At 42.4% G+C, this 14374-nt stretch overlaps 1 protein-coding gene across 1 annotated transcript in view; it reads right to left on the minus strand.

Moving 5' to 3' along the window:
- The window catches only part of ARHGAP33 (Rho GTPase activating protein 33), a 126363-nt gene extending 126289 nt beyond the window's left edge, over positions 1-74 (minus strand). The window contains exon 1 of the mRNA XM_064293524.1: positions 12-74. Coding sequence (XP_064149594.1) covers positions 12-17 — 6 coding nt within the window. The 5' untranslated portion in view covers positions 18-74. The remainder of the gene's footprint in view (positions 1-11) is intronic.
- Positions 75-14374: the final 14300 nt, after the last annotated feature.

Genomic DNA, 14374 nt, shown 5'->3' on the forward strand with positions numbered 1-14374 from the left:
GGGCCCCTCACCACCATGGTCGCGTAGCCTCCTCAGGCCCCGGCTGCGCTCGACCCCTCGCCCGCCGTCCTCGTCGCCGCCGCCGCCATAGCGACACAAAGGGGTGGTCGCGAGCCGCGCGCAGGCGGCTGCAGGCCCCGCCCCTAACGGCTGCCCGAGGCCCCGGCGCGCGCCCCGCGGGGGCGGGAGTAGCGGGGACGCGGCACTGCCTATTGGCTCCGCCCTTGGCCTCGGGCGGCGCCCCGCCCACCTACCGGCTTTTCACTGGCTCCGGCCAGGCGGCTCTCTGGCCCGGTCCCTCCGGTTCCGCCCCCTGAAGTTTGACAGCGCCACGCCCACAACCGCTTTTCATTGGTTCTCATCCCCCCATGGGACACACCCCCGGTTCTCTAGGCGGGGCTTCCGACACTCCCACCTCCCAGCGGGGGACCGGACACTCACAGTGGGTTCTCCTGTGGCCTCGGTCCCGGCTTCGCCCGCTTCCGGGCGGCTTTTCATAGTCCTAGCCTCTAGCTCCACCTCGTCAGTCCAGACGCTGACTCCGCCCACAGAATCCTGAGAGCGCTCCGCCCACGGACGGTTCCTCGCCAGCCCAGACCACCCGCCTGCCTGGGACAAAACCCGAGACTTTCTGAAACTGGCCTCGCCTACCCACTGGGCATCTCCTTGCCTCTGCCCCTACTGCTAATTACAGGCGGGACTCTAGCCTTGCATCCTTTTTCCTAAGAACAGGTTTAGCCCCAATACCCAGAACATGGCCACGCACCTGCCATAAAGCCAATAGTTCCCGTCTCCGCTAACGGAGCCAAATCCAGAAAACACTCACTGGCCCTTGTTGGAGGGGAAAAAAAATCACAAAGTTTGGGAAAACAAAAAGAAAGTTTTATTTTGCTTATGTTCAAAGAGGCAAAAGCAAGAAACAAACAAACATGCTTCTTAGAGCCATGTCAGCTCGAATCCAAGGGAATTACAGAACAAATGGAAGTGGGGAACGGACAACCATGCTGCCACAGCCATGTGTGCCCCAGCCCAAGGAACGTTACAGAACGACCACTATATAGTAACATTACAAGATGGGCCAAACCACTGGAAGCTTCACCGTTTCACAGACTGGCTACAAACTGTGATCCTACATTTTGAATTGTCTTTATTAACTATCACTGGTACAGGTTTCTGTAACAACAGGCAAGAGGGTCTTCACTGGTCCAACAAATTTTCTGTTCACTAAATGCTAATAGAAAAAGGTAAAAGTTGAAAGTCTTTTGTGTTCTATTTGATTGGCTTATGTGAAAGTTTCCCTAAAAGATGCTTTCTAAGATTGTCCTAGCCGTTGTCTTTATACCTCAGGGCTCAGTTGGTGTGTCCTTGTAAGTCCACCTCCAGGTAGGTCACATTCTCTATGCTCACGGACAGGGAATAATGACTCCAATGTTATTTCCTAAATCACCCTGTCTGTGATAAAGCCCTTTCCAACAGGACTCTCCCACTGGTCATTGTAAGATAGCAGCATCAAACCTCCTCTAACTTGTGGGGAGGGAGGGAGGGAGGGAAGATAGTCAAGATCAGCCCAAGGCCCAAAGCTGGTTCTATGAGGTGGAGTGCAGACATACCTCCACTCTCTAACCTTTTACCAATTCTGATACCAGCTGTTCTCCCAACAGCACCATCTACTTCTCTGCTGGGGTTGACCATTTATTGCAATTGCCACACAGAACTCACAGACCATACTCACATTTATGGGGTTTCTTACAGAAGTAACAGATTACAATTCAGGATCAATTTGGAAGTAACAGGAATGACTTAGGATACAATTCTTCCATGAGGACAGTTTCTTCTTGGCTGTGCCTGCAGGCAGGACTCTACCTCTGGGATCTGCTCAGGGCCTTGCTGCCATGGATCCTTCCTCAGGCAAGTGTTACAACCAGAGCTTTGAACCGGTTTTTCCCAGTTCATCCACGGCCAAGGGAGAGAAACTGGGACAGACTCGAATTTTTTAAATTTAGGCGAACCTGAACAAGAAAAGGAATGGGAAAAATTATAAGTGGAAGCCCTGTTAGAAACCTAATCACCCTCTTAGAAAACAAGGGCAGCATACGTGTTGCATAGCAGCCAAATCTCTTGCCCATCAGATTTTCAGCAGAGTAAGAAACAGTGGTGCCCGGCTCAAAGATGGCTGTGGACTGAGCTACTTTGTATGTCGCTCTCCACAGTCCTGCCAATAATCCAATCTCATGAATCAGGCTCCTGATAGGGCTTACTACGCCTCTTCCGAGTCTCCCATTCCAGGGCTTCATCCCATAATTTTTCCCATTCCGGTTATCATTTGGATCACCCAAATTGTAAAAATTCAGGTCTGTTCTGGTTTTGCTTCATTGACCATGACTGAACCGGTTCAAACCAGTCCGAAACCCTGGTTAAAACTCAGCGCTGTGGGTCAGGTCAGAAAGCTCCACCGCAGCCATCTCGAGCCTGTCTCCTGAATCCTATCATCTAGCGTCACTATCACTCTTACTGCTGCTACAACGTCTCTGTTTTCAGTGTTACAGCTCCTCTCTCTCTCCGTGTCTCTCTCTAAAACCTCTGTCACAGAAGCTGGTTATATAGCAAGCTCCTTATAAATTTGAAGGCTAACCCCCACAACAAGACAATGAACTAACCAATACCCTACAATGGCTCCATGACCCTTATTTGCATTAGCAGACTGTCCAATCCTTGCAAGGGTTCCACGCACCTTATTTGCATAGTCCCAGCCAGTCATTTAATGGAAGTTACAAGCTGTGGCTAGAAAAAGGCCATAAAAAAATCAATTCATTGCACCACAGTTGTCTTAGTTATCTAATGCTGCTGTAATAGAAATACAAGTGGATGCTTTTAACAAAGAGAAATCTATGCTTTCACAGTCTAGGAGGCTAGAAGTTCGAATTCAGGGTGCCAGCTCCAGGGGAAGGATTTCTCTCTCTGTGGGCTCTGGGGGAAGGTCCTTGTCCTCCACCTTCCCCTGGTCTAGCAGCTTCTCAGTGCAGGGACAACGGGTTCAAAAGACATGCTATTCTCTTGGCTCTTGTTTCTTGGTGGTATGAAGTCCCCATGTCTCTCTGTTTGCTTCTCTTTTTTATATTTCAAAAGAGATTGATTTAAGATGCAACTTAATCTTGTAGATTAAGTCCTCCCTCATTGACATAACTGCCGCTAATTCCCCCTCATTCACATCATAGAAGGAATGGGCAGTGTATCACTCTGTTGTACATGGGGTCACTATGAGTCGGAGTGACTCAATGGTATCTAAACACAAACATCATGTTGTTGTTGTTGTTAGGTGCCGTCGAGTAGAATCCGACTCAAAGCGACCCTATGCACAACAGAACGAAACACTGCCCGGTCCTGTGCCATCCTTACAATCATTGTTATGCTTGAGCTCATTGTCACAGCCTCTGTGTCAATCCACCTCGTTGAGGGTCTTCCTCTTTTCCGCTGACCCTGTACTCTGCCAAGCATGATGTCCTTCTCCAGGGACTCATCCCTCCTGACAGCATGTCCAAAGTATGTAAGACACAGTCTCACCATCCTTGCCTCTAAGGAGCATTCTGGCCGCACTTCTTCCAAGACAGATTTATTTGTTCCTTTGGCAGTCCATGGTATATTCAATACTCTTCACCAACACTACAATTCAAAGGCGTCAACTCTTCTTCGGTCTTCCTTATTCATTGTCCAACGTTCACATGCATATAATGTGATTGAAAATACCATGGCTTGGGTCAGGCGCACCTTAGTCTTCAGGGTGACAGCTTTGCTCTTCAACACTTTAAAGAGCTCCTTTGCGGCAGATTTACCCAATGCAATGCGTCTTTTGATTCTTGACTGCTGCTTCCATGGCTGTTGATTGTGGATCCAAGTAAAATGAAATCCTTGACAACTTCAATATATTCTCCGTTTATCATGATGTTGCTCATTGGTCCAGTTGTGAGGATTTTTTTCTTCGTGTTGAGGTGCAATCCACACTGAAGGCTGTGGTCTTTGATCTTCATTAGTAAGTGCTTCAAGTCCTCTTCACTTTCAGCAAGCAAGGTTGTGTCATCTGCATAACGCAGGTTGTTAAGGAGTCTTCCTCCAATCCTGATGCCCCGTTCTTCTTCATATACCCCAGCTTCTCGTATTATTTGTTCAACATACAGATTAAATAGGTATGGTGAAAGAATACAACCTTGACACACACCTTTCCTGACTTTAAACCAATCAGTATCCCCTTGTTCTGTCCGAACAACTGCCTCTTGATCTATGTAAAGGTTCCTCATGAGCACAATTAAGTGTTCTGGAATTCCCATTCTTCGCTGTGTTATCCATAGTTTGTTATGATCCACACAGTCGAATGCCTTTGCACACAGGTAAACATCCTTCTGGTATTCTCTGCTTTCAGCCAGGATCCATCTGACATCAGCAATGATATCCCTGGTTCCACGTCTTCTTCTGAAACCAGCCTGAATTTCTGGGATTTCCCTGTCGATATACTGCTGCAGCCATTTTTGAATGATCTTCAGCAAAATTTTGCTTGTGTGTGATATTAATGATATTGTTCTAGAATTTCCACATTCGGTTGGATCGCCTTTCTTGGGAATAGACATAAATATGGATCTCTTCCAGTCAGTTGGCCAGGAAGCTGTCTTCCATATTTCTTGACATAGACACGAGTGAGCACCTCCAGCACTGCATTTGTTTGTTGAAACATCTCAATTGATATTCTATTAATTCCTGGAGCCTTGTTTTTTGCCAATGCCTTCAGAGCAGCTTGGACTTCTTCCTTCAGTACCATCGGTTCCTGATCATATGCCACCTCTTGAAAAGGTTGAATATCGACTAATTCTTTTTGGTATAATGACTCTGTGTATTCCTTCCATGTTCTTCTTTTTTTTTTTAATAATTTTTATTGTTCTTTAAGTGAAAGTTTACAAATCAAGTCAGTCTCTCACACAAAAACGCATATACAGCTTGCTACACACTCCCAATTACTCTTCCCCCTAATGAGACAGCCTGCTCTCTCCCTCCACTCTCTCTTTTCATGTCCTTTCACCAGCTTCTAACACCCTCCACCCTCTCATCTCCCCTCCAGGCAGGAGATGCCAACATAGTCTCAAGTGTCCACCTGATCCAAGAAGCTCACTCCTAATCAGCATCCCTCTCCAACCCATTGTCCAGTCCAATCCATGTCTGAAGAGTTGGCTTCGGAATGGTTCCTGTCCTGGGGCAACAGAAGGTCTGGGGGCCGTGACCACCGGGGTCCTTCCAATCTCAGTCAGACCATTAAGTCTGGTCTTATGAGAATTTGGGGTCTGCATCCCACTGCTCTCCTGCTCCCTCAGGGGTTCTCTGTTGTGTTCCCTTTCAGGGCAGTCATCGGTTGTAGCCGGGCACCATCTAGTTCTTCTGGTCTCAGGATGATGTAGTCGCTGGTTCACATGGCCCTTTCTGTCTCTTGGGCTTGTGTCCTTGGTGTTCTTCATCCTCCTTTGATCCAGGTGGGTTGAGACCAATTGATGCATCTTACATGGCTGCTTGCTACTGTTTAAGACTCCAGACGCCACTCTTCAAAGTGGGATGCAGAATGTTTTCTTAATAATTTTATTATGCCAGTTGACTTAGATGTCCCCTGAAATCATGGTTCCCAGACCCCTGCTCCTGCTACACTGGCCTTCAAAGCATTCAGTTTATTCAGGAAACTTCTTTGCTTTTGGTTTAGTGCAATTGTGCTGACCTCCCCTGTATTGTGTGCTCTTTCCCTTCACCTAAAGTAGTTCTTTTCTACTATCTAATTAGTGAATACCCCTCTCCCACCCTGCCTCCCTCCCTCCCCCCACTCATAACCACAAAAGAATGTTTTCTTCTCAGTTTAAACTATTTCTCAAGTTCTTATAATAGTGGTCTTATACAATATTTGTCCTTTTGCAACTGACAAGTTTCACTCAGCATAATGCCTTCCAGGTTCCTCCATGTTATGAAATGTTTCACAGATTCCTCACTGTTCTTTATCGATGCGTAGTATTCCATTGTGTGACTATACCATAATTTACTTATCCATTCATCCGTTGATAGGCACCTTGGTTGCTTCCATGTTTTTCCTATTGTAAACGGTGCTGCAATAAACATGGGTGTGCATATATCTGTTTGTGTAAAGGCTCTTATTTCTCTAGGATATATTCCAAGGAGTGGGATTCCTGGATCGTATGGTAGTTCTATTTCTAACTTTTTAAGGAAGTGCCAAACCGATTTCCAAAGTGGTTGTACCATTTGACATTCCTACCAGCAGTGTAGAAGTGTTCCAGTCTCTCCACAGCCTCTCCAACATTTATTCTTTTGTGTTTTTTGGATTAATGCCAGCCTTGTTGGAGTGAGATGAAATCTCATTGTAGTTTTGATCTGCATTTCTCTAATGGCTAATGATTGTGAACATTTCCTCATATATCAGTTAGCTACCTGAATGTCTTCTTTAGTGAAGTGTCTATTCATATCTTTTGCCCATTTTTTAATTGGGTTATTTGTCTTTTTGCAGTTGAGTTTTTGCAGTATCATGTAAATTTTAGAGATCAGGTGCTGATCAGAAAAGTCATAGCTAAAAACTTTTTCCCAGTTGTAGCTAGTCTTTTTGCTCTTTTGGTGAAGTCTTTGGATGAGCATAAGTGTTTGATTTTTAGGAGCTCCCAGTTATCTAGTTTTTCTTCTATGTTCTTCATAATGTTTTCTACACTGTTTATGCCATGTATTAGGGCTCCTATCGTTGTCCCTATTTTTTCTTCCAAGATCTTTATTGTTTTAGATTTTATATTTAGGTCTTTGATCCATTTTGAGTTAGTTTTTGTGCATGGAGTGAAGTATGGGTCTTTTTTCATTTTTTTTGCAGATGGATATCCAGTTATGCCAGCACCATTTGTTAAAAAGACTGTCTTTTCCCCATTTAACTGTTTTGGGGCCTTTGTCAAATATCAGCTGCTCATATGTGGATGGATTTATGTCTGGATTCTCAATTCTGTTCCATTGGTCCATGTATCTGTTGTTGTACTAGTACCAGGCTGTTTTGACTACTGTGGCAGTATAACAGGTTCTAAAATCAGGTAAAGTAAGGCCTCCCACTTTGCTTTTCTTTTTCAGTAATGCCTTATTTATCCGGGGCCCCTTTCCCTTCCATATGAAGTAGGTGATTTGTTTCTCCAGCTCATTAAAGAATGTCGTTGGGATTTGGATTGGAATTGCATTAAATGTATAGATGCCTTTTGGTAGAACAGATATTTTTGTAATTTTAAGTCTTCCTATCCATGAACAAGGTATGTTCTTCCACTTATGTAAGTCTCTTTCGGTTTCTTGCAGAAGTGTACTGTAGTTTTCTTTGTATAAGCCTTTTATATCTCTGGTAAGATTTATTCCTAAGTATTTTATCTTCTTTGGGACTACTGTAAATGGCATTGATTTGGTGATTTCCTCTTCGATGTTCTTTTTGTTGGTGTAAAGGAATCCAAATGATTTTTTATGTTTATCTTTTATCCTGATACTCTGCTGAACTCTTCTATTAGTTTCAGTAGTTTTCTGGAGGATTCCTTAGGGTTTTCTGTGTATAAGATCATGTCATCTGCAAATAGAGATACTTTTACTTCTTCTTCGCTAATCTGGATGCCCGTTATTTCTTTATCGAGCCTAATTGCTCTGGCTAGGACTTTCAGCACAATGTTGAATAAGAGTGGTGATAAAAGGCATCCTTGTCTGGTTCCCGATCTCTATGGGAATGTTTTCAGGCTCTCTCCATTTAGGGTGATGTTGGCTGTTCACTTTGTATAAATGCCCTTTATTATGTTGAGGAATTTTCCTTCTATTCCTATTTTGCTGAGAGTTTTTATCAGGAATGAATGTTGAACTTTGTCAAATACCTTTTCTGCATCAGTTGATACAATCATGTGATTCTTGTCTTTTGTTTTATTTATGTGGTCGATTACATTAGTTGTTTTTCTAATGTTGAACCATCCCTGCATACCTGGTATGAATCTCACGTGGTTATGGTGAATTACTTTTTTGATATGTTGTTGAATTCTGTTGGCTAGAATTTTGTTGAGGATTTTTGCATCTACGTTCATGAGGGATATAGGTCTGTAATTTTCTTTTCTTGTGGTGTCTTTACCTGGTTTTGGTATCAGGGCTATGGTGGCTTCATAGAATGAGTTTGGTAGTATTCCATCCTTTTCTATGCTCTGAAATACCTTTAGTAGTAGCGCTGTTAACTCTTCTCTGAAAGTTTGGTAGAACTCTGCAGTGAAGCCGTTCGGACCAGGGCTTTTTTTTGTTGGGAGTTTTTTGATTACCTTTTCAGTCTCTTCTTTGTTGTGGGTCTATTTAGTTGTTGTACCTCTGTTTGTGTTAGTTTAGGTAGGTAGTGTCTTTCTAGGAATTCATCCATTTCTTCTAGGTTTTCAAATTTGTTTGGGTACAGTTTTTCATAGTAATCTGATATGATTCTTTTAGTTTCATTTGGGTCTGTTGTAATATCGCCCATCTCATTTCTTATTTGGGTTATTTGCTTCCTCTCCTGCTTTTCTTTTGTCATGTTGGCCAGTGGTTTAGCAATTTGGTTGAGTTTTTCAAAAAATCAGCTTTTGGTCTTGTTGATTCTTTCAATTGTTTTTCTGTTTTCTATTTCATTTAGTTCAGCTCTAATTTTTATTATTTGTTTTCTTCTGGTGCCTGTGGGTGTCTTTTGTTGCTCTCTTTCATTTGTTCAAGTTGTAGGGATAGTTCTTTGATTTTGGCCCTTTCTTCTTTTTGGATGTGTGCATTTATTGATATAAATTGGCCTCTGAGCACCGCTTTTGCTGGGTCCCAAAGGTTCTGATAGGAAGTGCTTTCGTTCTCACTGGGTTCTATGAATTTCTTTATTCCTTCCTTAATGTCTTCTATAATCGTCTTTTTTTGAGCAGGGTATTGTTCAGTTTCCAAGTGTCTGATTTCTTTTCCCTGCTTTTCCTGTTATTGATTTCCACTTTTATGGCCTTATGATCAGAGAAGATGCTTTGTAATATTTCAGTGTTTTGAATTCTGCTAAGGCTTGCTTTATGACCTAATATGTGGTCTATTCTAGAGAATGTTCCACGTGCTCTAGAAAAGAAAGTATAGTTGGTTGCTGTTGGGTGGAGTGTTCTGTATGTGTCTACGAGGTCAAGGTCGTTGATTGTGGCATTTCGATCTTCCGTGTCTTTATTGAGCTTCTTTCTGGATGTCCTGTCCTTCACAGAAAGTGGTGTGTTGAAGTCTCCTACCATTATTGTGGAGCTGTCTATCTCACTTTTCAATGCCGATAGAGTTTGTTTTATGTATCTTGCAGTCCTCTCATTGGGTGCATAAATATTTAATATGGTTATATCTTCTTGGTGTATTGTCCCTTTAATCATTATATAGTGTCCTTCCTTATCCTTTACGATGGATTTAACTTTAAAGTCTATTTTGTCAGAAATTAATATTGCCACTCCTGCTGTTTTTTGATTGTTGTTTGCTTGATATATTTTTTTCCACACTTTGAGTTTTAGTCTGTTTGTGTCTCTAAGTCTAAGGTGTGTCTCTTGTAGGCAGCATATAGACGGATCTTGTTTTGTAATCCATTCTGCCACTCTCTGTCTCTTTATTGGTGCATTTAGTCCATTTACATTCAGGGTAATTATGGATAGGTATGTATTTAGTGCTATCATTTTTACGTCTTTTTTTGTGTGTTGACAGTTTCTTTTTCCCACTTGATTTTATGTGCTGAGTAGATTTTCTTTATATATTGTTCTTTCCTCAAAATTGTTGTTGTTTATTTTCTTTCTGCTGAGTTTGTATTTTTCCCTTGTATTTTGTTTTGATGAGTAGGATAGTTTGTCTCCTTTGTGGTTACCTTATTATTAATCCCTATTTTTCTAAATTTAAAACTAACTTTTATTTCTTTGTATCGCCGTATCTTCCTCTCCATATGGAAGGTGTATGATTACATTTCTTAGTCACTCTTTATTATTTTAATGTTGTCTTCTTTTTATGTAATAACATCGCTGTTACCCTGTGTTGGGTTTTTTTTTTTTTTTTCAATCTTGCTTTTTTTTTTTTTTTGGATTTCCCTGTCTGGGTTGACTTCTGGTTGCTCTGTCCAGTGTTCTAGTCTTGGGTTGATACCTAATATTATTGATTTTCTAACCAAAGAACTCCCTTTAGTATTTCTTGTAGTTTTGGTTTGGTTTTTACGAATTTCCTCAACTTGTGTTTATCTGGAAATGTCTTAATTTCACCTTCATATTTAAGAGACAGTTTTGAAGGATATATGATTCTTGGCAGGCAATTTTTTTTCCTTCAATTTTTTAAATATGTCATCCCATTGCCTTCTTGCCTGCATGGTTTCTGCCAAGTAGTCCAAGCTTATTCTTATTGGCTGTCCCTTGTAGGTAGCTTTTCTTTTATCCCTCGCTGCTCTTATAATTGTCTCTTTATCTTTGGTTTTGGCAAGGTTGATTATAATGTGTCTTGGTGACTTTCTTTTAAGATCTACCTTATGTGGAGTTTGATGAGCATCTTGGATAGATATCTTCTCATCTTTCACAATATCAGGGAAGTTGTCTGCCAACAAATCCTCAACAATTTTCTCTGTATTTTCTGTTATCCCTCTCTGTTCTGGTACTCCCATTACTCGTAGGTTATTTCTTTTGATGGAGTCCCACATGATTCTTAAGGTTTCTTCATTTTTTTTTCATTCTTTTATCTGATTTTTCTTCAAATATATTAGTGCCAAGTGATTTACCTTTGAGTTCAGAAATTCTAGCTTCTCTTTGCTTAATTCTGCTCCTCTGACTTTCTATAGAGTTATCTAATTCTGTAATTTTATTGTTAACTTTCTGAATTTCTGATTGCTATCTATGTATTTTTCCAGCTTATTAAACTTTTCATTATGTTCCTGAATAATCTTTCTGATTTCTTCAGTTGCTTTATCTGTGTGTTCCTTGGCTTGTTCTGCGTATTGCCTCATTTCCTTCCTTGTGTCTTGAAGGGTTCTGTATATTAAACTTTTGTATTCTGCATCTGGTAATTCCAGGAATGCACTTTCATCTAAAAGATCCCTGGATTCTTTGTTTTGAGAGCCTGTTGAGGTCATCATGGCTTGTTTCTTTATGTGACTTGATATCGACTGTTGTCTCCGAGCCATGTATAAGTTATTGTATTAGTTTATGCTTGCTTACTGTGTCATAGCTGCTTGCTTTGTTTTGATTTGGTATACCCCTATGGGTTGCTTGATTGAGCTAGCTTGATTATTTTCACCTTTGGAGCTCTGGTGTCCTGTCCCCAGCTGGCTAGAGCTGTTATCAGGTATATCAGTCTAGGAGTCCATTCAGTTTTCTTGTATGAATTCAGCTCAGGTTTCCAGGCAGCAGATCATCAAGTGTGTGGTACAGGCTCTGTCCTACAGACTTAGAGGGGCAGGTGTTGGTGGCGTATATACTCATATCTGATTGCTCCAGGGGGTCACGCTCTGAACAAGGTAGGGGTCTGAGAACCGACCCCCAAGTGTCTCTGAGGAAAATGCGTCTCTCTTCCGTAGAGCATGCTGGTGGGTGGGTTCTGCAGAGGGACTATGGGCATCCAAAATTTTTGTTGTAAGGACTGGGAGGTACCAGTTATCCCTGGACCCCTGTTACGGGTGGCTGGGTGACCCAAGTGGAACCACCAGTCCTTAGGTCCCTGTTGTGGGTAGGTGAGGACCTTGTTTCATAGGCAAAGGAATGTCAAATGTCAAATGCCCACCTCTCCACCGCACCGCTGAAATAGTTGTTGGAGTTTGCCAACAAGGGCCTATTCTCCCGAAGTAGGCCCACACAGGTCCATGCAGAAGGGAAAGGTGCTCAAGGTCCACAGGCGGTTTATGCCTGGACAGGAGCCGCTTCTGTCCTGAGCTCCCCCAGTTAATGGAGCTAGCAAATTATTTCTTCCCCCCGCCCAGTTGCAAGTTTTTTCCTTCCCCAAGGCCAGAAGGACAGCTCCAGGTGCTCATCAGGGTCTGTCTCAGGCCCAGGGATTCAGCCACTGAAGCCGGCTTGGGAGTGGGAGGGGCGCGGTAAAATGTACGCAAGTACTTAGCTTTTGCTGAGAGTGCCCTTCTGCTCAGGTTCCGGAGGTGTGAGTGGACTGTGTGGCTGTTCTTTCTCCCTGAGGAAACTGCGGCCGAACGCTAGGACCAGCCCGCCGCTGTCACCACCGCAGCTCCGGGAATGGTGCCTGAGGGCTCCCCGCAATTCAGGTCCAGTAACCCCTCTCCGCTTCTGAACGGTCTCTTCCTTCCCCTGCCCTTCAGTTCATTGTCTAAGCTTGCCTTTGATGCTCAGGACTCCCAGCTTGTCGCTAATATACTCATTTCACTTGTTTATTCGGGTCTTTGTTGTTAAGAGGGCTCACGGGAAGCGTCTGTTCCATCATCTTGGCTCCGCCTCTTCCATCTTCTTTTGATGCTTCCTGCATCGTTTAATATTTTCCTCATGGAATCCTTCGCTATTGCAACTCAAGGCTTGAATTTTTTCTTCAGTTCTTTCAGCTTGAGAAACGCCGAGCATGTTCTTCCCTTTTGGTTTTCCATCTCCAGCTCTTTGCACAGGTCATTATAATACTTTACTTTGTCATCTCGAGAGGCCCTTTGAAATCTTCTTTTCAGCTCTTTTACTTCACCAATTCTTCCTTTGCCTTAGCTGCTGGATGCTCAAGAGCAAGTTTCAGAGTCTCCTCTGACATCCATCTTGGTCTTTTCTTTCTTTCCTGTCTTTTCAGTGACCTCTTGCTTTCTTCATGGATGATGTCCTTGATGTCATTCCACAACTCCTCTGGTCTGTGGTCACTAGTGTTCAACGCATCAAATCTATTCTTGAGATGGTCTCTAAATTCAGGTGGGATATACTCAAGGTCATATTTTGGCTCTCTTGGACTTGCTCTGATTTTCTTCAGTTTCAGCTTGAACTTGCATATGAGCAATTGATGGTCTGTTCCACAGTCGGCCCCTGGCTGTGTTCTGACTGATGATATTGAGCTTTTCCCATCGTCTCTTTCCACAGATGTAGTCAATTTGATTTCTGTGTGTTCCATCTGGCGAGGTCCACGTGCATAGTCGCTGTTTATGTTGGTAATGTGGCACGACTCAAAATGAGAAGAAACAGCTGCAAACATCCATTAATAATTGGAACCTGGAATGTATGAAGTATGTATCTAGGAAAATTGGAAATCGCCAAAAATGAAATGGAATGTATAAACATCGATATCCTAGGCATTAGTGAGCTGAAATGGACTGGTATTGGCCATTTTGAATGAGACAATCATATAATCTACTATGCTGGGAATGACAACTCGAAGAGGAATGGTGTTGCATTCATCGCCAAAAAGAACGTTTCAAGATCTATCCTGAAGTACAACGCTGTCAGTGATAGGATAATATCCATACCCCTGTAAGGAAGACCAGTTAATATCATTATTATTCAAATTTATGCACCAACCACCAGGGCCAAAGATGAAGAAATAGAAGATTTTTATCAGCTGCTGCAGTCTGAAATTGATCAAACAGGCAATCAAGATGCATTGATAATTACTGGTGATTGGAATGCGAAAGTTGGAAATAAAGAAGAAGGATCAGTAGTTGGAAAATATGGCCTTGGTGATAGAAACAATGCCGGAGATTGAATGATAGAATTTTGCAAGACCAATGACTTCTTCATTGTAAATACCTTGAACAAACATCATAGAAATATAATTTATTATAGATGACAAAATATAATTTATTATAGATGACAAAATGGTGGACAACCACACAACACTGGGAATCATGGCCTAGCCAAGTTAACACACATTTTGGGGGATATAGTTCAATCCATAATAGCAGTCATGCTCCCAACAGAGTTCTCACCTCAGAGAGTATGTCCTTGGCTCATTTATTCATTCACTGAAAAACTTCGATCACTTAATTTACAGATACATCACTAAACAAAACAGGGGAAAATATACCCTGCCCACTTGGAGCTCAAAAGCATGCAAATAAGGGTCATGGAACCATTGTTGGGTATTGGTTAGTTCATTGTCTTGGGACAAGACAATGATCAAAATAAACATTAAAAAATACAGGCTGCTGTTGTTGTTACATGCTGGCAAGTCAGTTCTGACTCATAGAGACCTTATGTAAACAGAACAAAACACTGCCTGGTCCTGGCCATCCTCACAGTCGTTGTTATGCTTGAATCCATTTTTGTTGCCACTGTGTCAATCCAACTGGTTGAGGGTCTTCCTCTTTTTCACTGACCCTCTATCTCACCAAGCATGGTGTCCTTCTCCAGGGTTTGGTCCCTCCCGATAACATGTC

This window comes from Loxodonta africana, chromosome 11 (genome assembly GCF_030014295.1).
Source record: "Loxodonta africana isolate mLoxAfr1 chromosome 11, mLoxAfr1.hap2, whole genome shotgun sequence".
In the NCBI taxonomy this organism is placed as follows: Eukaryota; Metazoa; Chordata; class Mammalia; order Proboscidea; family Elephantidae; genus Loxodonta; species Loxodonta africana.